General features: G+C 41.8%; 2 protein-coding genes across 2 annotated transcripts in view; one reads left to right on the forward strand and one right to left on the reverse strand.

Annotated features, from left to right (window-relative positions):
• The window catches only part of LOC308098826 (phospholipid phosphatase-related protein type 5-like), a 71,393-nt gene that overhangs the window by 14,072 nt on the left and 33,577 nt on the right, over window positions 1-23,744 (forward strand). Inside the window, exons 2-3 of the mRNA XM_080447280.1 lie at window positions 1,160-1,281; window positions 18,587-18,775. Coding sequence (XP_080303406.1) covers window positions 1,213-1,281; window positions 18,587-18,775 — 258 coding nt within the window. The 5' untranslated portion in view covers window positions 1,160-1,212. The remainder of the gene's footprint in view (window positions 1-1,159; window positions 1,282-18,586; window positions 18,776-23,744) is intronic.
• Window positions 21,048-22,472, reverse strand: LOC308098624 (E3 ubiquitin-protein ligase TRIM39-like; the record flags this gene model as incomplete). The annotated part of the gene is made up of 1 exon (XM_080447033.1): window positions 21,048-22,472. One exon carries the CDS (start codon window positions 22,470-22,472, stop codon window positions 21,048-21,050), a length of 1,425 nt encoding a protein of 474 aa, XP_080303159.1.

Raw genomic sequence — 23,744 nt, forward strand, 5'->3', positions numbered from 1 at the left:
TGCATTAAACATTCATGGATAGAAGCAAAAAGTTCTAAGTTATATTGTATTGAATAAATGTGTTTAAATAAAGGAAGAAGGGTAGGAAGGAGGCAAGAAAGGAGCGAACAAGCAGAAAAGGAAAGAAAGAAATGAAAGGGTGGAAAGAAGAAGTCAAAAGGATAGCCTAAACTCAATGCAGAACTCATTCCTGATGGGGGGGATTATGCTTTAACCACTTAACCCTTTAAGACAGGGAACGCATCTGTGTGTCATTTTTAGATTTATTTGGCTATTAAAAAATAGCAGATCTACAAGCTCATAGTGCGGCACCAAGTGCCGCACTATGAGCTTGAAGATCTGCTATTTTAGAACAATCGTGATTTTTTTGCAATTCTTTGAATACATTTTTTGGGGGGTCCCTGGAAGAGCATATTTTGAGATGGGGGTCCGCGGCCAAATACATATCATTTTGTAATTTTGTCCTTGACATGAAAAAAAGTTTGAGAACCACTGATATTATAGCAACATACTGTAGGTTTTTTTCAAAACAACTGTTAGGATTTAGAAGACATTTATAGAATCCCCAGATGCAAAGATTTGCACAAATGTTCGAGATTTTTCAAAAACAGCAGATCTACAAGCTCATAGCACTCGGTGCCACACTATGAGCTTGTACATATATTGTATATCTGCTATTTTAGCCAAATAAATCTTAAAATGACACACAGCTGCGTTCCCGGTCTTAATGGGTTAAAGTGGGGTAAAGCTCTATAGGTGTGTTTTATAGTTTGGGCTCCAGTTCAGGTTAAGTAAGTAAATAAGAAAGTAAGTGAGCAAGAAAATAAGTAACACTTCTGTTTATTACAGAAGTGTAAAAACATGGCAGGCTGCATAGATGTATAAGCAGCTAATCAAATTCAAATGGGAGCACTTAGCACCATAGAGTTAAAAGTAAGCTTGGCACACCTGAATCTAACACACCCATTATTAATGTTATTAGCTGCAGCTGTGCTGCTTACTAGCCTGCCATGTTTTTAAATCTGCTGTCGTTTTTAAACCTCAACTGGAAAACAAACAGTATAAACTGTCTTTAGTCCTGCACTGTAAACTTGAGCTCACCCACAGGTCCAGTGGACCACCGTATCTAACTTGATATTGTCCCCCTGTGTGTGACCAGGTGTAAGGAGGTGTAGTGAGAGCTAAGCCACGGAGGGCAGGAAGTACAGAAGCATGGCGGTGGAGGAGAAGCCCGGTCTGAAGAGCAGCAGCACCATCGTGCCCTGCTTCCTGTTTGTGGAGGTGAGTCCAACGCTCCCTTTTAGCTGAATTTCCGACACCCCAGACGTTCACACACTCGCTCGCTCTCCTCGTGTCCTCCACTCGCGCCTAAGCCCCGCCCCTGCGAGGAGGAGAGGTTTAAATGCGAGGACGGAGTGGTCGACCCGTTGGCCTCACAGGATCGGAATGCACTCTAGCGTCATTTCAAAGCGACGGCAAATTCCGCGATCACTTATGACGTCTCATACAGCTGGTTCACTGGAACCATATAGAGCCGTGGATGAAAATATACATGCATAGAATAATATGCAGGTATAGAATAGTACAGAATATAAGAATAGACAATTCGTCAATGTGGATGGACATTATCTTTATAGTTAACATTGTTGTGCAAAGCCTTTTATTCCTGAAATAGTGAATGAAGCGCCTGGATGCGCAAACTTACATTTATGAATGGAATAAACAGTCCCCTACTAACATAGGCTACTTTTGCGACGCATTTCGAGCTGGCAGAGCTGCTATTTTTTAAATATATTTTTGCATTTGAATACTGAAATGCATTCAGATTTGGACTTGAGGTTTCCACCCGACAGCAACGATATTATGCCCTGTTGAGTGATGTAATTGTTTGACAAAGTTAAGCCTTTCACCCTGATGATGATCATACTGCAACTGCTCATCCACCCCGGTCCTTTTCTCTGTCTTTCTCTTTTATGGACCTACAGTACACATTTCAATAGAGATGATTTCAAATGTAATCACGTTAGTCCTGGATGGAAGGGATTGAGATATAGCAGTGGCACTTATCCTAGTCTGTAATTCTATAGGCAAATTATAAAGATGAAAATATTATTTTAGCTATGGCACTTCTTAGTTCATTTTGCTGAACGAGCTGCTGAGGTGTTGGTGGAGAGGATATCATGTTGATGCGACTGGTTCAGTTGATCTGCAGCTCTCTGCATCATTCTTCCACTTGAACTTTCCAAAAGTTCAAGTTGCAATATGGAACAGTGGGGTAAAGTACATTTACTCAAGTACTGTCCCTAAGTACAATTTTGAGGTTCTTTTACTTTACTGGAGTATTTCCAATTATCATTACTTTTACTTCTACTCCACTACATCTCAGAGGCAAATATTGTATTTGAAAACTTTACTTACTAGTTACTTTGCAGGTATAAATTATTACATTATAAAACATACATTAACCACTTTAGCCCTATTTTATACCTACGCTATTTGAAAATAGCCGATCTGCAAGCTTGTAGATCTGCTAGTTGCTTTTGCTTTTTTGATACCAATACTTTTGTACTTTTTACTCTTTTGAATTTTACTTGTAACAGAGCACTTCTACATTGCAGTATTGATACTTTTACTTAAGTAAAACATTTGAGTACTTTTTCCACCACTGATATGGAACTTATTTTAATGACAAAACAAAAAAATAAAAAACTTCACTTGAACCAATCTTTATGGAATTAATAATTATTATGCATTAACATACAGTACAAGTTAAAGCAATACAACCAGCAGCACTCTGCAGTGGTTGGAGGTGGTCTCCCTATACGTTTCCATTGAAACATTTAGACCCTGGTGTACTGACATCTGGTTGACAAGTAGTTCCGCCTGAAGCCCATAAGCCCGATATCTGCCCGGCCAAGCTGAGGATTCCCTCTTGATGAGCAGTATAGCTACTTGTAGTTGGTCTCCCAGATGGGGGACACACACCCCCGGGTTCGAATGTCGGGCGTTGCAGTTGCAATTATCTCTCTCTCTCCGTTGGGAGAGGACCTAACACCTACAGACTAGTATAGCTTTTAGAATAACACTCTTTACCATCCAGGCCTCAGTAGGTAAATATTTCATGTTGAATGGTACGATTCGTGACAATCTCAGCATTTACCCTCTCTCTCTCTCTCTCTCTCTCTCTCTCTCTCTCTCTCTCTCTCTCTCTCTCTCTCTCTCTCGCGCGCGTGCGCTGTCGCTACCTCTCTGCATCGCGCCCATGCACTGAGGCTCAGAGGTGGAAAAAAGTACTCTCATTTTTTACTTAAGTAAAAGTATCAATACTGCAATATAGAAATACTCTGTTACAAGTAAAAGTCCGGAATTCAAAATGTACTTGAGTGAAAGTACAAAGGTATTGGCATCAAAATGTACTTAAAGTACCAAAAGTAAAAGTACTCATTGTGCAGAATGCCCCATTTCCAAATTTTCAAATGTATACAAATCTTTTGAAAATAGCAGATCTACAAGCTCACATTGTGAGCTTGTAGATTGGCTATTTTCAATGGCCGAAATGTACATAGGGCTGAATTGGGTAATATATGTTTTGTAATAATAATCGAAATATACAAAGTAACTTAAAGTTGTACAATGCAGATTCACAAATAACGATTTTTAGCAACCTCTGCTGGTCACTACCGTCACTGCATACAATTTCCGTAGTCCTCGATTACCCAGAATTCCATTTGTTTTCACCGGAAGCCGGAAGCGTTTCAAAAAGCGTTCTTTTAATTGTTTTATACTATCTGCGGATCGTTTCTCTTAGCCAGTGGAGCATTAGTTACCATGAGCTGTGCTTTCTTTTTCTGTTCTTTTTTGATCTTCCAATCCTACATTCTCTTAAAATCAGCGTGAGGTTCCTTTTTGTTATTAGCGCGGTAGTTCCTGGCCAAACAGGAAACCGTTGCGGTAGTTCCTGGCCAAACACAGATGACGTCATTTTCCCGGGAAAGTCCCCCCCGACAGCGTTCAATAGAAAATATATAAATAAAAGGCTTCCGGGGGTGAAATTCATGGATTGGGTGTTGTGAAACTTTCGCCACTCACAAAAGATATACAATTTAACTTTAGTTTTGTTGAAAACGTTACCTAGTATTACTTTAAGTTTTCAAATAATTGTAGTGGAGTAAAAAGTACAAAAATTGCCTCTGAGATGTAGTGGAGTAGAAGTAAAAGCACTGAAAATTGGAAGTACCTCAGTAAAGTAAAAGTACCTCAAAATTGTATTTAAGTACAGTACTTGAGTAAATGTACTTAGTTACTTTACACCACTGGTGAGGCTGTGTTTATTATGGCTATATGGTTGTTGGCAAGCCGTAGATTTGTCCTCTGCTGTAACAAGAGTGCTTTGCAAATCGATGGTTGTCATAACACAGACACATGCACATTTCCTATAATGGGGTTTGACTTTGTGCACAAGACACAATGGTTTGTCTTGCATACTTGATAGGTGCTGCATTGCTTGTGAGAGCAACCAGATTCCAGTGGCGGAGAAAGTACTCATATTACTTTGAGTAAAAGTATCAATACTGCAATGTAGAAATACTCTGTAAGTTAAAGTCCGGAATTCAAAATTGAGTAAAAGTACAAAAGTATTGGCATCAAAATGTACTTAAAGTATCAAAAGTAAAAGCACTAAAATGTTTGAAAATAGCAGATCTACAAATAGATCTGCTATTTTCAAATAGCCTAGGTATAACATAGGGATAAAGTGGTTAATGCCTGTTTTATAATATAATAATTTATATCTGCAAAGTAACTAAAGTTTTCAAATAATTGTAGTGGAGTAAAAGTACAATATTTGCCTTGTGAGATGTAGTGGTGTAGAAGTAAAAGTACCGAAAATTGGAAGTAGTCCAGTAAAGTAAAAATACCTCAACATTGTACAGTACTTGAGTAAATCTACTTAAATACACCACTGCCAGTCCAGATACACAGTCAAAACCAGTGTCGATTTATTCATTTGTAACTCTGAGAGGGTACAAATGTAACCAGGGTCCATTTGGTTACATTTGTACTCTCTCTCTCTCAGAGTTAATTAACACTGAGGATTTGACTGTGTAGAGATGATTCAGTGGACTTACAGGTCCCAGAGGTGAGGAAAATAATGAGCTACTGTTACAGTGAGTCAGCTCTATGTGTTGTGCCAAACGAGACCATAGTGATTTGCCACAAGTCGGCAGCTTATCTGCTCTCTGTGATCATATTAATTATTTTCCATCCATTGTCGTTATTGTTGGGAATGTAGAGTATACATAAAATGTATCTTTAGAAGCTGATAGCACAGTTATTTTGAGGCAGAGGTTTCATGCACTTATCCTAGGTTACGTTGCATTGGCATTGCATTCATGAACTAAACCGGATAGGGTTGTTCCCGATCAGGTATTTTTCAAAAGATCAGGATCGGGAGAAAAAGACGGGGATTATTATTTAAAATTTTGGTTTATTAAATATTTGAATTCTTTTATTTAACGTTACAAAACAAAGATGACCATGTTCATGTCTTAAAGTCATCCTGAGGCCTTATAGTTTTGGTTTTGAATTACACAACATCATGTACGTGTTGCTTCTTTTGGGCTTGTTTTCATAGACCTGGTTGCTTATAGCCTCGGTCCCAGCCGCACTCGTGTCCGACGAGAAGAGCCTGGTCACGACCTAAAGCAGCGAGGACAGGATTTCCGTCGTACGCGTTTCCCCCGGAAACGATATTTTTTGACCAATCACAACACTCGTTTCATTCACGGAGAACGTTAACAGATTTGTATCAACGATCCTTGGGCGGTACTTCCGCCAAATTCAACCATTTCCGGTTGTCACTTCCTAGACAACCAACAGCCCAGGTCTTGCCCAGAGTGGGTTGCTTATTTCTCTCACAAAATCAGCGTCATAGACGCTGAATGTGAACTTAAAGGGATATTTCACTTTCAGAAAAATGTTGCGTCATTTTATCGTCTACTCAGGCTTTTTGTGAGCCCCCCAGACAGTTTTTAAGTTGCTTGATTCAGTGGTTAGATATTTGATATTCATTTTTATCAGACACACCCCCTTCCTATACAAACCCATTGTAACTTCAAACTCCATTTTAACATTCTAACAAACACCCGTCCTTGGTTCTGTCTGTCTGTCTCTGCTACACTGTCTCCCTCTAAGCTTTCATACTGTCTGTCTCTCCTACACTGTCTCCCTCTAAGCTTTCATACTGCCTGTCTCTCCTCTCAGAGACAGACAGCTTTCCTACCGTCTGTCTCTCCTACACGGCCTCCCTCTCAGCTCTCCTGCTGTCTGTCTGGTGTTTTTATCATCATCCACAGACAGGAACAAGCAGATATGATAAATGACTGGTCTGTGCATAGGAAAGGTGAGACCCCCCCCCCACCTCCTTCAACACTCATTATCACTCACACTGTGTGTGTGTGTGTGTGTGTGTGTGTGTGTGTGTGTGTGTGTGTGTGTGTGTGTGTGTGTGTGTGCGTGTGCGTGTGCGTGTGTGTGTGCGTGTGCGTGCGTGTGCGTGTGTGAGACAGACAGTGATGTATACCAAGCCAGAAGGACCTGATCTTTTATTTAGCCTCCCACCTCATCAGCAGTCACCATGGCAACCAATAAGCCTGTCTCGTTTTGCGTCTCTCTCTCTCTCTCTCTCTCTCTCTCTCTCTCTCTCTCTCTCTCTCTCTCTCTCTCTCTCTCTCTCTCATGTTTCAACTTTTGTATGTTTTTGTCATAAATGAACGCCATATACTTCATCATACTACAGTCACACAAAAGTACCAAAAACAATTGCTGAGATTTCAATAATATTACTTCTACGATCCATTACATGTCAAAGGCAAATGTTGTACTTTTACCCCACTATAATTATTTGAATTTAGTTACTACTGTAGTTAGTGTAGTGTAGATTTTGATTATTATTCCAAAACCACTTAAGCCCTACGTATATGCTTTAGCAATTTGAAATTGTATGTATTTGGCCGCGGACCCCCATCTCAAATATTTTGTTCCAGGGACCCCCCAGAAGCAAAGATATATATTCAAAGGTTAGCAGAAATTTTCCACGATTTTTCAAAAATAGCAGATATACAAGCTCATAGCGCGGCACTCGGTGCCACGCTATGAGCTTGTATATCTGCTATTTTTGAATAGCCAAAGTATAAAAGGTTAACATTATTGTGACGCTATATTAACACATTTAGCTGGGGACCCCCTGGAACTCCCTCAAGGACCCCTGGGGGTCCCCGGACCCCACTTTGAGAACCAATGCCTTAACAGACGACGTCACACCGATAAGAACCAGTATGCGCGCGCAGGCCGGCACCAAACGAAGCCCATTCTGTCAGGTCTCGCTAGGACGCGCCTCACTAGCCAACACACAAGAGGAGGTCGAATGAACTGAAACCAGCGCACCCCGAAACAATAGGTTGGGAATTGATTGCATGAAACAATCACCTGTGCGTCCAGTCTCAATGTTGGTAAACAAATAATTGGTCTATTGCCTATGTCTTCAGCCTATCAGAATGCTTGTTACATTCCAAAATCACAATCCCTAAGTCAAAAAGATGATTTTTCTTATCCCTTCTTTTATGAAAACGTTAAAATATAACTTTGGCATTGATGTTATGACGCTTATAATAATTGATTAAGTCAATTAGTTTGATGAACTGTTGTGCTCATAGTATGAAGAACACTCATGGAGCGCTGGGTGTGGTGTTGGGGGGAACAATATGATCTGTGGCTTTTGAATGTGTGTGTTCTTTAACACTGTAGGCTATGGACTAGGACGGCGTGTGGAGGCCTCACTGTTATCTAATCTACTGTATGAACCACACAATGATGAAATGATGTGTAAAACATGTTTTATCTTAAAGGAGCTACACCATGAATTTAAAAAAAAGATTTGATATTTAATATCATATGGTGTATGTCCCTCAAACCTTTTTCAAAAGGTTTGAGCCTAAATCATCACTCAGATATACTCATCCCAAGTCAATTGTCTCTGGCTTATACAGCACTTTCAGCTGCAATACCAAAACGTCCTCTTGGGCAGGGGGGGGCTACTGAGCAATTCTGTTAATACAAAATTCTGTTAATAAAAAAATATATTTAAACAAAAAAAAAAAAATGGAAAAATTCTGCATAAAAAGAAGCATCTAAGAAAAATACAAAATCGAAAAAAAGACACTTTGAACATTTTTGAACAATTCCACCAAGTGTTTGAGGTGCCTGTTTCACCCACTTCCGGGGGGCGGAGCCAAAATCCGAGCCCGAAGTATTTGTTCGTAGACCCCCACTTAGGGGGGGTAGAAAAAGTTTCGGAGCGATTCGGGCACTTTTCATTTAACATTGGGTTTGCCATCAAAAATGTTTATGACCTCATAAACATTGCCATTCTGAGATCGCCTGTTCAGACACGCCCATTCTGGAAATCCATGAAATGAGAAGGAATGACTGAATTAAAAAAAAAAAACACAAGAGACACTGGGGACCCCAAAAAATACAAAAAACCAAGAAAAAGGTGATTTTCATGGTGTAGACTCTTTAATGTTTTTTTATGTAAACACAGTGGTGGAGTCACGTTAACCTTGACAAATCAATCTGTAGATGCTCCACACACTAATTTATGTCTATTTGTGTGTGTCTGCAGCTGTTGAGCCGCCTCTATTTACTAGATAAAAACACTCTTTACTTATATAAGTAAATAAATAAGTAAATGCAACCAAAATGCTTGGGGTTTTAGCCTGCATATTCCGTTTAGCGCCCACCCGTGTGTCTAAGGCCATGTTGGTACATAAGTGGATCAGAGGACCAATGATTATCTACGGGGAAGATGAAAGCACAGTTCAGCAGCTCGGGATTCAGCAATATAGCCACCAGAGGGCAGTGATGCAACACAGCTGAAGTTCACAGTTAATCCCCCCCGCCGTTTTCCAACTAGTTTGTGTCTTCCAGTGGTGAAAGAAGTAGTTTGTCACGTTTGTTTTACTTAAGTAATAATTCCACAATGCAGAAATACTCTGTTATAAGTAAAAAGGCTATATTCAAAATACTTACTGGAGTAAAAGTACAAAAACAATGGTATCAAAATATGCACGTTAGACTTGGTTACTGAAGAACCAAATTAAAACTACTTCAGAAATGTTTTTAATCTGTCAAACCTTTTCGACAATAGCAGATCTACAAGCTCACAACATGTGTCGTGAGCTTGTAGATAGGCTATTTTTGAACAGCCAAAGTATACAATAGAGCACCGAAGTCCTGACGTCACTCGTTCATCCCCAGGTTTGCGGAAGTAATTTCTCTATGGAGAATAACATTGGGTCATCTTAGAATCGTCTCATATAAGAATTGTGGTCCAAAAATAAACACCGCGTGTCGGCGTTGTTGTCAGGGAGGAGGTTCTGTATCGTTTATCATAGTCAGTCACTTATATTTGATACAGTCTGTTTCTGGCGAAAATGTAACTAATTCGGCGGAAGTAACATTAGCGTTTTCTCACCGTCAGTTGATGCTTCATATCCATAAGAGTCAACGCGCCGGGGTCATTTGTTTATTTTTGGAACACAGTTCTTATTTGACGCGATATTAAAGACGTCTATGGGATTCAGAACGGGGGTGGAAAACTGCGAACCAGGTAGACAAACAAAGGATGTGTAAATGACGTCAGACTTCGGCGGTCTATAGGGATTGAGTTGTGGGTAAAGTGGTTTTGTAATTATAATTTAAATCCACAAAGTAGCTACTAAAAGTGTCTAATAATTGTAGTGGAGTAAAAAGTACAATAGTTGCCTCTGAGATGTAGGCTACTTGAGTAGAAGTATTGGAAAAATGGACATGTTGTCTCTGTCGGGTCCAAAACTGTTACTTTTCAGGATTTGTATAAAAAAACTGTTAAAATATGGAGATAAAGAGGTTTCTGCCCGACAGCAACAATGTCAAAATTGCACTTAAACTTTAGTACTTGAGTAACACTGCCGTATTCCTACTAGTTTGGTCTCTTGTGAGCCTTGAGTTGTCTGTGTGAGTGTTTGATGGACACTGTGTTGAACAGGAGAACCTCAGCAGGCGTACTGTTAACTCTGAATGCTATTATACTGTTCTCCCTCAACTCACTTTAACACTGTTCAAAACGTGTGTGTGTGTGTGTGTGTGTGTGTGTGTGTGTGTGTGTGTGTGTGTGTGTGTGTGTGTGTGTGTGTGTGTGTGTGTGTGTGTGTGTGTGTGTGTGTGTGTGTGTGTGTGTGTGTGTGTGTGTGTATGTGTGTGTTTGTGTGTGTGTGTCCGCCCCTGGGGACTTTCGCGCACGCACGCACGCACACACACACACACACACACACACACACACACACACACACACACGTCTCATACACACGTCTCATGTGCCTCATTAACACTTGTCAGAGACACAGAGATGAGAGAGGAACACCTTATCATGTCTCTGACTGACTCCTCTGTTGCTAGAAATAGTTGTGTGTGTGTGTGTGTGTGTGTGTGTGTGTGTGTGTGTGTGTGTGTGTGTGTGTGTGTGTGTGTGTGTGTGTGTGTGTGTGTGTGTGTGTGTGTGTGTGTGTGTGTGTGTGTGTGGTTTCACACCTGTAGGAAGACGTTTTTTTTTATTCAGGGTGCACAAGTAAAGGCAACACACGTGCACGCGCATACGCACACACACACACACACACACACACACACACACACACACACACACACACACACACACACACACACACACACACACACACACACACACACACACACACACACACACACACACACACACACAGGTGTAATCAGAAGCAGAGTGGTGCAATGTGAGAACAGCTTTTCCTTTGATTTCCATCTGCTGAGGTGCTCATGTTTTTCCTGAAGCAGCTTTTAATCAAAGCTACTACAACAGTCAGCCTCAGCCTTGGAATCTTTTATATTGCATTGTGTGTGTGTGTGTGTGTGTGTGTGTGTGTGTGTGTGTGTGTGTGTGTGTGTGTGTGTGTGTGTGTGTGTGTGTGTGTGTGTGTGTGTGTGTGTGTGTGTGTGTGTGTGTGTGCTCGCGGGGCACTCGGTGCCGCACTATGAGCTTGTATATCTGCTATTTTTTAATAGCCTAAGACATCTAAAATGACAGAGATGTGTTCCCGGATTGAATGGATGAAATGTTCCAAAAATAAACAAATTATCCCAGAGATTCTTATGGGAGATTCTTACTTATGTGACTCTGTGTCGTTTATGATATTGAGTTACATTTGATAACGTCTGCGTTTGGAGAAAATAGATGTGTCTTCTTACTCTTTGGATGAATTAGTACTTTTCCACCGTCAGTTGATGCTTCCTATCCATACGAGTAAAATCCTCATCTGTTTATTTTTTATTTTTGGAACACAGTTCTTATATGTCACAGTGCTATTGAGAGACCTTATATATATGGTATTTTCAATGGAAACAAATGACTCAGTGACCCAGGGGGACAGCGGCCTCTAGTGGCAGTGATATCAGACTTTGGTTCTCTATTTTCCAGACCGGAAGATTCCGGCTCTATGCACAGGCGATACTAATGATACTAATTAAGGCTCTGTTCTATTTTGTTTAGAACGGTGATTCTCAAACCTTTTAATTTCAAGGACCCCCATAACTCTGAGAGTGTACAAATGGAACCAAATGGACCCGTAATGGTCCATTTGGTTCCATTTGTACACTCTCAGAGTTACACACCCATAGTGTTTAATTTGGAACCCCGTCAAGGAACCACGAAGACACACTTTGAGACCCACTGGTGTAGCAGAGTGTTTCCAGTGAGCCAACGTGCACAACATCAGCACCCTGACTCTGTTTGACCAGAATGGAACGGGAGCCTTCATTAGTATCATTGGTAACACCTGTGAGTCAAGGAAGTAAGGAAGCGGCCCAAATTCCATCCAATATGGCTGCTGTGCACAGAGCCTATTGCGTTTAATCGGCCCCTTCATTGGCATGCATAATTACAGCGACGCGTACACAACTGTGGCGATATTAACTCCCTGGCCGCAGAGGTACCAAGAGTGGCAGCGAGCCCCTCGCTCTCTTACAATGTGTGGTTGCTGTACCACAGAGCGTCCCTCGATCCTGCTATTACTTATTCATAGACTAGTACCGCCAATGCTTAATTTCATGCCCCCCCCGTACGAACAGAAGCCGCTCTCTACGAGATCGCGATGTGCTGCGACCTCGTAGATCTGCTATTTTCAGCGTGCCTCGCTGATTGCGACCCGTTGTGAGCTTGTAGATCCGATATGTTGAGCGTGCGACACTGGCGAACGACAAAGTATAAATTGGGGTTAGGCTCAATGCACAGCAGCCATATTGGAAAGAAATTGGGCCTCCTCATACTTCCTTCACAGGTGTTACCAATGATACTAATGAAGGCTCTGTTCCATTCTGGTCAAACATAGTCTGTGCTGACATTGTGCATGTTGGCTCACTGGAAACTTGAGGGGGTAACAAATGGCCCCTTGCGGTGGGGTGTGTAACTCTGAGAGTGTCCATTTGGTTCCATTTGTACACTCTCAGAGTTATGGGGGTCCTAGAAATTAAAAGGTTTGAACCACTGTGCTACACAAAATGGAACAGAGCCTTCCTTAGTATCATTAGTAACACCTGTGAAGGAAGTAAGGAAGAGGCCCAATTTCTGTCCAATATGGTTGCTGTGCATAGAGCCTATTGACCTTTGTACAACATCTTTTGAAAATAGCCAATCTACAAGCTCACAACGCGTCACATTGCGATTCTAAAAATAAAATAAAAACGTTTCGTCTATAATGACATGGCCAAAATAGGGATTGATTATTGTATTTTTGTATTTTGTTTATAATCAATCGACGAATGGCCCTGTAGTGAGGATGTGTGGAATGAGCTCCTCTCAGGCACGGGGCCCAGGGGCCCACAATGGCTGTTTTTTTCTCTGTATATGCAGGCACAAGGGCCCTAGGCCCACAATGGCTCTTTTCCTCTGTATAGGCACGCACAGGGGCCCAGGGGCCCACTATGTCTGGCTTCCTCTGTATTGGCAGGGCCCACACTGGCTGTTTTGCTGCAATGTGTGAAGCAGTGTAATCCATCCCCCCAAACCACACCACAGGGGTACATGAGCTCTAACATCTAACTCTGCACTCCTAACATGCAATGAAGTTTGTGTGTGTGTGTGTGTGTGTGTGTGTGTGTGCGTGTGCGTGTGCGTGTGCGTGTGCGTGTGCGTGCGTGTGTGTTTATACACCATTTGTTTACAAACCATTACAGCTTCAGCTTGCAGGCACTAGGCAGGGTCTTTGCCTACGGAAAATGGAGCCCATATTAAAGCGAAGAGGGAGAGAGAGTGAAGTGGAGGCGCAGAGAGAGAGAGAGGGAAAGAGAGAGCTTTCAGATCTGCTTTTTTTGAAAAATTTAAATATAGATGTGAAAATGCTTGAACAATTGCCCAAATTGGGACACCAGGGTAACTGCTCTTCTATAAATTAATCTAACCCTAATTCTAACTCTAAAATGGCTCCATGGATGTACAGTATGGATGGCATGAATGTTGTTTACGTTACAAATGTGCTGCAGATCTGTTCTAAAAATACACAGAATTATTATTGAAATTGTGTTGTGTTGAGTGTTCACCATGACAACTGAGTGCTCACACAGTACAACATGTCTGTCCTAAGGGAAGCATAGAGACATGCTGCTTCTAAACACAAAATAACAAAGACAACAAAAACACACACCCTAGTACTTATAAATAACTAACCGTGTGTGTGTGTGTGTGTGTGTGTGTGTGTGTGTGTGTGTGTGTGTGTGTGTGTGTGTGTGTGTGTGTGTGTGTGTGTGTGTGTGTGTGTGTGTGTGTGTACTCTTATTACTATACTTGTAATTAAGGGCCAAATATCCCCACAAGTAGAGTAGAATTTGAGAAATCGACATCGTGAGGACAATTGTCCTGATCCTCAGAAATTGATGTTTCTTCTTTTTTATCCCGCAATTTTTGTAACCCATTTTTTCACCCGGTGCCAATTGCCTAAGCTGTAATCCTGGGCGCTACTCTCCCTCTGCCAGAATCCAACTGAGCTCATGCTTCCTTCAACGCATGAGGATTTAGCAGACCGCTTCTTATCACCTGACAGGGGGGGGGGTTTCCCCGGTAGGACGTAGCGCGCGGAAGGAACATGTTATTCCAACCAGTTCCTTTCCCCTCCTTCAGGCTCCCCGGCTGTCAAGGGGGAGGCGGTATAGAGACCAGGATTACTACATGTTCTTTTGTGAGGGTACCTACCCGAGGGCAGTGTGGTTCTCAACCTTTTTAGGCTGCAACCCCCCCAAATAATCATATTTGAACTGGGGACCCCCCAAAATAATCATATTTGAACTGGGGACCCCCACCCTAATAAGCACTTGGAATTGTAGGAGTTGAGGCATTACATTTTGATAAATATTGTGAAAATAGCAGATCTACAAGCTCACAACGCCTCACATCGCGAGGCGTTGTGAGCTATTTTCACACCTATGTTGCCTCTTTCTTATATTATTTGACAATTTGGCCAGTTTTTATAGCATAGTTTCTAGATCTACAAGCTCATCTACAAGCTACATCTACAAGCTCATCATAGCATGGCACTCTGTGCCGCGCTATGATGTGCATGTGATCTCAACATGCTGTGATCACATGCACAATAGGGTTGGGGGATCCTTCAGGATTTTAACTATTCCGTTTCCTTAACGATTCCCTCTTAACGGTCCAATTCCTTACCGGTTCCTTTTAACGATTCCTATAATTTTTTAAAATCTATATAATTTTGGCCTCCATTAAAAATGTCTTCCTACGGAAGAATTTTTTTTTGTGTGCGTGCGTGCGTGTGTGTATTAACAGGGTTTCTAGGGGCTGAAACATGTCCCTGAAACGCAAGCATCCTGCCAATAACATACTGAATAATTTAATCCAATTCAGATCTGTTACATTTCTCACATTAATTCCTTTTAATTAAATTAAGTTCTATTTAGAAAAACGGATTCCTCGTTTCCTCTCAAGGGAGCGTGGTCTGCAGACAGGGGTTTAAAAATACATGGCTTTATAAACATGCAAAACCCCTCAGCCTCCTTAATAATTCAATTCAATTCATTTATGGTTCTGTTCAGTCTTGTTTCATTCGTTTCCCTGCTGTTCAGTCCAGTTCCATTGAGGGTCTATAGTTTTGCAGATAGGTTTTTACAAATGAATAAAGGAATAGAGCGGCACAATACATTGTGCTATATGAATTATTAACTGCTTTCAACCTGGTGTCCCTATTTTGGGGACATGTCAATACAGGCAAAAACGGTCAAAAATAGTAAAAATGTAGGCCTATCTTGCAAAACACGTCACATTGCCACATGAGAGGAAGAAGAGAGGAGACGAATAAGATAATGATTTTTAACAAAGACTTAAAGCCTGCCTGTGAAAGCGACTGTGATTGACTGAGTTATGATCACATGACAACTTGGCCAATTTGTGTTGCATCCATAGCCTATAGTCCTGAATTCATACATAATAAGGTATTAACCCATTAACCCTTGCATTGTGTTAGAAAACTGCATCCACTTGAGGTGTTAGCGGGTCAAATTTGACCCGTGATTTAAATCAGCCCAAAATACTCAAAAAATAAGTATTTTCATTATTTTTCTTCTCCCACCTCATAGCTGACTTGTAATGCATTCATATCTATGTAAACACTTTTTAAAATATTATGTTGGGTTAGGGCTAGGGTTTCATCTTTCAATATATCTCGTTTTCTATTGTAAAAATGTTAAAATTCACTCATTAAATTTCTTATAATGAAGGCAATGGATAATGATGTTATCTAGCTATAATAGAATAATTAAGAATAATAATTAGTCTTATTAATTAATCTGCTCACTTCCAAAAAAAAATAATTAAAAAAATACTTGTTTTTGTTTTTTAACTTTAAAAAATGATAACATTATTAAAAATAGTGACACTAGTGGTGTTAGGGTCCGAAATGACCCGTATACCATAGAAGGTAAAAAGTAATTTATTTTTCATGAACTCAAACTTTATTTTACTCCTGATAGCAAATGCTAATTGAGGACAAGTCTCTCTCACTCTCAAACATGTAAACATTGAATATTGACAATTTGGGGGGGAATTGAGCCACACTTCTTTGCCGGGTCATTTCGGACCCACACCACAAGTGTCACTTTTTTTTTGGAGACCATCAGAATTAATTAAAATGATGATAAATAATTTTGTTGCGTTAAAATGGCTATTCAAACTTGAAAACGGGTCAAAAAAGACCCTAACACAATGGAAGGGTTAAGACCGGGAACGCATACTGTGTCATTTTATATGTGTAGCTATAACCATTATTTTATACTTTGGGCTACAGTATTCAAGAATAGCAGATCTACAAGCTCGAGCTACGAGCTTGTAGATATGCTATTTTTGAAAAACCTTGAACATTTTGTGCAAATCTTTGAATACATATATTTTTTTGAAACAACATTTTTAACTGAAATATTTGCTTCTGGGTGTCCCTGGAACAAAATATTTTACTAATGTTCGCTTTAAAAAATATTTTCAAAGATTTGCACACATTTAGATTTTTTTTTTTTACTTTCATATTGTAATTATGTCATGTATCTCCTATCCAACAACTAGCATTATTATTTTAATATTAAATACAAATTTGTCTCAAAAGATGATCTCATGACATAATGATTTTATAATGGAGGTGTTTTGGGGGGGGCACCCAGAAAAATCTTGCTTAGGGCCACGAAAACCCTAGGGCCCTGCCCAAAATAATTTTCCCCCCTATCGATTAGTCACCCCATGGAGACTTGAATTCATGGATATTTGCTTTTGTCACATTCCTAAGCCAATAATTTGGACCGGTAGGCAGCGGTTCCGGTAGGAGACACAAAGGAGACTCGTTTGTATCTCGTTTGTATCACCGGAACCGCTGCTGGTCATCAAATTATTGGCTTATAGGAATGCGACAAAAACTTAAAAATATCCATGAATTCAAGTCTCCATGGGGTGACTAATCGATAGGAAAAAAGTCATTTTGTGGTGAACTATCCCTTTAATCTGTTTTCCTAGCCTTTATTTTCAGCAGACCATGTGTATCCCAGTCAGACATGTATGTCATATTGTAGCTCATTGACTCGGAATGAATATGTGCACGTGTGTGTGTGCACATTTTAGTAACCCTTCGCCTCCCTGATAAACGAGGACGCACACAGAGCGTCAATATGGTGTGTGTTTTGTCAAAGGCTCCTACTGTACCAACAACGCCCCTACTAATTTACCAAACAAAACGTATTCCTCGCAAACACCAAAACTGTAATAGCAGGCTAGTGTCGTGAACAGGATTCACTTTGTTTCACTGAACACACGACACAAATCACGACACAAAACACAACATCACAAGACATGCATGGTGGATTTCATCTTGTCTCATGGTGCCTTCTCTCTCTCTAATTCCTGTCTTGTCTTCTGTGTCGTTTTTTTTTATTTATTTCTTTGGCTATTCAAAAATAGCAGATCTACAAGATCATTGCGCGGCAAATACATATCATTTTTTAAATTTTTTAATAGTAAGATAAGTAGCATGTACTGTAGTGCGTGCGCACACACACACACACACACACACACACACACACACACACACAGACACACACACACACACACACACACACACACACACACCACACGCACACGCAGGGGCACACACTCACTTCAGAAGATGCTAATGATGGTGGTTCACACTCCTGTGCATATGGCCCGAGTTATATTTAGTTGCGCGCAGGTGTTGCGCACCAAACATAGCCTGACGAGCTCATGCGGTGGGCTTGTAGATCAGCTATTTTCGGTGCGCATAACACCAGCGCACGGCTATCAGGCATATGTCACACTCATACTTACACACACTCACTCTCTCTATTAGGTGAGCGCCATGAGTGCCAGCAGCACAGAGTTAGCCCCCCTTTTTCCCTCTCTCTCTCTCTTTCACTCTCTCTCTCTCTCTCCCTCACTCTATCTCTTACTCACTCTCTCTCTCTTACTCACTCTCTCTCTCTCTCTCTCAAGCTCCGTGGTTCACTGTCTGTCATTCTTTGTTTCTATCCTGGCTGTGGTGGAACTCTCTTTTCTTTTTGCATCTTTCATCCCCCGGCGCACGGAAGCCTGCCTCCTCAGGGAGTTCCTTTCTTACCCTTGCTCGCTCCACTCGTCTCTCTCCCTCTCTCTCCCCCCCCCCTCTCTCTCTCTCTCTCTCTCTCTCTCTCTCTCTCTCTCTCTCTCTCTCTCTCTCTCTCTCTCTCTCTGCACGCCAACCCACGGGCTCACCTCTCCTATCCCATTCACCGCTGATGAAGGGAACTTCGTCCTGAGTCCCCACTCTCTCCATCTCTCTCCTCCTCTCCTCTCCTCCTCCTCCTCTCCATTTCTCTCTCCTCTCCTCTCCTCCTCCTCCTTTCCATCTCTCTCTCTCTCCTCTCCTCCTCCTCCTCTGGTGTGGTCAGCCCGTAATCAAAGGGAATCATGTTCTACTTCCAGCTGGTGATCATGGCCGGGACGGTGCTGCTGGCCTACTACTTTGAGTACACGGACACGTTCCCCGTGCACGTCCAGGGCTTCTTCTGCTACGACAAGACCTTCTCCAAGCCCTACCCCGGCCCCGAGGAGGCCGGCAAGATCCCCCCCACGCTCATCTACTCGCTGGTCACCGCCATCCCCACCTTCACGGTAAGGAGGAGACACACATAGGGGGAGAGGGGAGGGGGAGTTCGCCTTGTTTAGTCAATGTGTACGCCTCTGAGAGGGGGCGTGGGCGTGTGTAAGAGAGAGAGAGAGAGAGAGAGAGAGAGAGAGAGAGAGAGAGAGTGTGCATGCGTGTGTGTGACAGAGTGTGTGTTTGTATGCGTGCGTGAGAGAGAGAGAGAGAGAGAGAGAGAGAGAGAGAGAGAGAGAGAGAGAGAGAGAGTGAGAGAGAGAGAGAGAGAGAGGCGCTTGTGTGTGTGTGTGTGTGTGTGTGTGTGTGTGTGTGTGTGTGTGTGTGTGTGTGTGCACACACGTGCGTGCGTCCACGCGTACATCTGCATATATCCATGTGTGAGGGAGACATTCTGATGAATAGACATGTGTTATTTGTAGAGTTATGGAGAGCATGCGAAGTGAGAGAGAGAGCTGCTGTAAGTGTAAGGTTGTGAGAGCAGCTTCCCACTACAAAACTAATTATTCAGTGTTAATTTAAGCCCTAGAATGTGACAATGAGTTACATTTACACTGTGGTGTAATTACTATGTTGTTTAGATTTCCCATGTATGCAGTTCATGACACTACTTATAGTGCAATCCTCATTGCATTTAGGCCACAGACCCCCATAACTCTCAGAGTTACCAATCATTTAGCTGGGGACCTCCTGGAACCACCCAAGGACCCCTGGGGGTCCCCGGACCCCACTTTGAGAACCACTGCTTTAGACTAAGTCAACTGAGTGTTGGCTCTGTACTTGGACCGCTTTTTCCCGCCTCCACCGAATCTCGTTTGTTTTGGTAGGCCTATTTGGTAGATTTGGCTAATGTTGACCCCCAGAACATGGATGCTAATTTATCCATCTGTAGCTCTGAGAGAGGACGGATGTAACCAGGTCCATTTGGTCACATGAATGTAACTCTGAGTGTTACGTTTACACACAGGATTTGACATTAAAGTGTGGCAGGGTGAATGTGAAACGTGGTCGACTCTGCTGGTTTGCGCTCCCCCTGCTGGTGAGTTCTGGCAGTGCTCCGTGGAGATCATCCATCCATCTCCACTCTCTCTGTGTTCTGAACAGATTGTTGAGCCGCATGGAGGGAACCCCCTCCCATCTGTACACACAGGGGTGCGTGTGTGTGTGTGTGTGTGTGTGTGTATGTGTGTGTGTGTGTGTGTGTGTGTGTGTGTGTGTGTGTGTGTGTGTGTGTGTGTGTGTGTGTGTGTGTGTGTGTGTGTGTGTGTGTGTGTGTGTGTGTGTGTGTCACATTCATCAGATACGAGACTAGAAGACCTCATATCACACACAAGAAATTCAAATTCTATTAAGCAATACAAACATCCTCAAAAGGATGAATGTGTTTAATGTGACACTAAATCAAAGCATGTGACTTTTCAACACATTTGTGACACAATGCAATATGTCCGTCCAAAAGTCCTGTACTACTGTCATACTGTACATGACATTTAACATGTAACCCTAACCCAGGGAGTGTGACAGAGGGACTGAATGAGTGAATATGATGAATACAAACACTTTATTCTATATATTATATAGACCTTTTCCTTGAGAGTCATGATATCATAATAAAACAAATTTTACGTAATGAAATCTTTATATGATATGCTAATCTGATATGATATACTAGATGTTGAGCAGGCAGGGATCATATCTCTCTGTGACAGGTCATAGAATGTGTTGTCATTGTGTCCTGCAGCCTTAAACTGACGTCAGTCAATTCAAGGATTAGACTTTTGTACTCGCTGGATCCATTGATATCAGTGTAAATGTTACCCTGCTGTTGATACAAATTGTATAATATTTAATCCAAACTCCTCTGCTAAACTCATATAAATTATAATTCAGCATAATGTCATAAATGTGGAACAGATATTTGTTATGTGATGCAAATGAACTCAAACCACACAAGAGACATGTGCTACAGTAGACATTTTTTGGTTAAAAAATATTTCTGTAGTATATACAGTTTTCTTTTCAAATCTACAATTTCATTAGAACACAGAGCAAGTCATATTTCTGAATTATTTAATGTCAGAAGAATATGTCAAAAGATAATGAACATGTCTGCTTGGTGATTAGTTACTGGTGTATAGTCACTGGCCGATGTTATTACATAGAACATTTATAATAGACAATGGACACTGCAAAATTATATTCATTTATATTGATTGATTATTGACTACAGACAGTGGATATGATAATTAACATGACATCATCATCATCTAGATATGTTGATCATGTCTAACTACATTGGTCCAGCGTTACACTGACCTTCCCTGGTAACATTGTCAGAGGGACAATATAACCACTATCAATGTATGGAAAGAGTGTGTCAGTGAAAGTGTGTGTGAAGGTGTGTATGTGTATAGTGTCAGGATCAGAGAATGACAGCTTTCCTTCATTCCAGTCCAGCTGGACTCTGATCCTCTGGAGGTTCTGCATCACTGAGAGATCAGTGATTGACCCTGGCGAGGAGCGTGCTGTGTATTTACCATCATAGAACCTTATTCTCCAGTATTGACTGCGTTTGCCTCCCTTCCGCTGATGAGAATCTGCTAACACACCCACTATCCAGTTTACATTGTCTCCAACCTCAACATCCCAGCTGTGAGTCCCTGAGTTAAAGCCCTCAGCACCCAGGACATATTCAAACATGTCAAACCTCTCTGGGTTGTCAGGGAGCTGCTGTCTCGTTCCGAATGTCACACTGGTCAGATCCTCAGACAGGATGTATTCTGGATGGGCAGTGTTGGGGTCCAGAATGACAGGAGTGTAGGAGACAATGTCCTTCATCTTGTCCCAGACTCTGAAGGTCAGGTTGCCCAGGTGTTTGACCACGTCTATCAGTGCTCCTGAGACCGGCTGTGGGTCCTGCCATGTGGACTGGAGTCTTTCCACTGTGGTCTTGTAGTTTTTCAGGAATGAGATGTGTTCAGCTCTCAGCTCCTCTTCTATGGATTGTATTGTGTCTGAAAGGGTTGATATGTCTCTGTTCAGACCCTCAATCTTCTCCCTCATTGTCTGACTTTTCTGCTGCTCTTCCTCCCTCAGTGCTTTGATCCGGGCCTCCTCTTCCTTCCATAGAAACTGATGAAGCTTCATAAAACATTTCTTCATCAGCTTCTCTGTGTGCCGGGTCTGGACCTTAATGTGTTCTGCTGTTTGGTCAAACTTTGTTTCAAATGTATTAAAGGCCTCCAGTTTCTCCTGTAATGGCTTCAGTGATTTCTGTACTTCCTTCTTCTGATTCAGTGCAACTTCATCGATGGGTCTGAAACTGTGGTTGATGTGTTTTTCTGAATGGAGACACACAACACACACTGGCTGTTGACATTCCTGACAGAAGAGCTTGAGTTTCTCAGCATGCAGACTGCAGAGGTCCTCAGACCCTGTTGAATTTCTCTGACGTTTTGCAGGTCTCTGGTGTCTCTCCTGTATGAAGGTCTCACACAGGTTCTTCAGATCCAGGTTACAGGGCGGATCAACCTTTGAGGATTGTTCTTTCTTACAAAGTGGACATAGCTTTATTTTCTTCTCTCTCCACCATTTCTGCAGACAGGCTTTACAGAAGCTGTGGCTACATGACAGGATAACAGGATCTTTAAAGATGTCCCCACACACAGTACAGGAAAAATCCTCATCTGAAAAAGGCAACACGGAAGCCATTTAATCTCTGAGTGAAGCTACAAACACTCTGCTCAAGACAGGAATTCAGTCAGTCAGTCAGTCAGTCATGTCAGTCGGTCTTCCAGAATGTTCCCAGAAGTTTACTTTCACTTTGAATCCTGGTTCATGTTGAAGTCCATTCAGCTGGCAGCAGCAGGTTCAGTTGTCTGGGTCAGCTGTAGCTGTGGAAAGACAGTCTGTCCTCCCTCACTGGAAGCTGTGTGTTTAGCATGAAGGCGTCTGAGTGTGTGGTCAGTGAGAAGTGTAAGAATAACAACCAATCTGTTTCCTGGTTTCCCTTCGTAAGGGGCGGAGCTTTGACAAACCACAGAACTGTTGCAAAGGACCGTGCAAAGTCCTCTCTCTCTCTCTCTCTCTCTCTCTCTCTCTCTCTCTCTCTCCCTCTCTCTCTCTCTCTTCAATTCAATTCAATTCAATTCAATTCAATTCAATTCAATTCAATTCAATTCAATTCAATTCAATTCAATTCAATTCAATTCAATTCAATTCAATTCAATTCAATTCAATTCAATTCAAAGGAGCTTTATTGGCATGATAAAACGTTTACATTGCCAAAGCAAAAGTGGAACATGTATGTACAAATAAATATTACATATAAATGGGAATATATAAAAGTGTAAACAGAGTGGAGGGAAATGCACGAGTGGTGTGGTGGAAGAAGGCGAACGGATAAGCAGGGAGTCGGAACGGATAAACGACCCACTAGGCGATTTTATTAATAGAAGATAGATAGATGTGTGTGGTTGGTAGAGTGAATGGTTGACTCTCCTGGTCTGTGCTCCCCCTGCTGGTGAGTTCTGGCAGTGCTCTGTGGAGATCATTCATCCATCTCCACTCTCTCTCTCTCTGTGTTCTGAACAGATTGTTGAGCCGCATGGAGGGAACCGCCTCCCATCTGTACACACAGGGGTGTGTGTGTGTGTGTGTGTGTGTGTGTGTGTGTGTGTGTGTGTGTGTGTGTGTGTGTGTGTGTGTGTGTGTGTGTGTGTGTGTGTGTGTGTGTGTGTGTGTGTGTGTGTGTGTGTGTGTGTGTGTGTGTGTGTGTGTGTGTGTGTGTGTGTTCGTGTGGGCGTGCGTGTGTGCGCGTACTCTGTTTCAAGTAAAAGTCTGGAATTCTAAATTTACTTTAGTAAAAGTACAAAAGTATTGGTATCAAAATGTACTTAAAGTACCAAAAGTAAAAGTACTAACATGTTTGAAAATCGCAGATGTACAAGCTCACAACGCGTCGCTGTGAGCTTGTAGATCTGC

The sequence above is a fragment of the Gymnoscopelus braueri genome, assembly GCF_963280865.1.
Source record: "Gymnoscopelus braueri genome assembly, chromosome: 13".
In the NCBI taxonomy this organism is placed as follows: Eukaryota; Metazoa; Chordata; class Actinopteri; order Myctophiformes; family Myctophidae; genus Gymnoscopelus; species Gymnoscopelus braueri.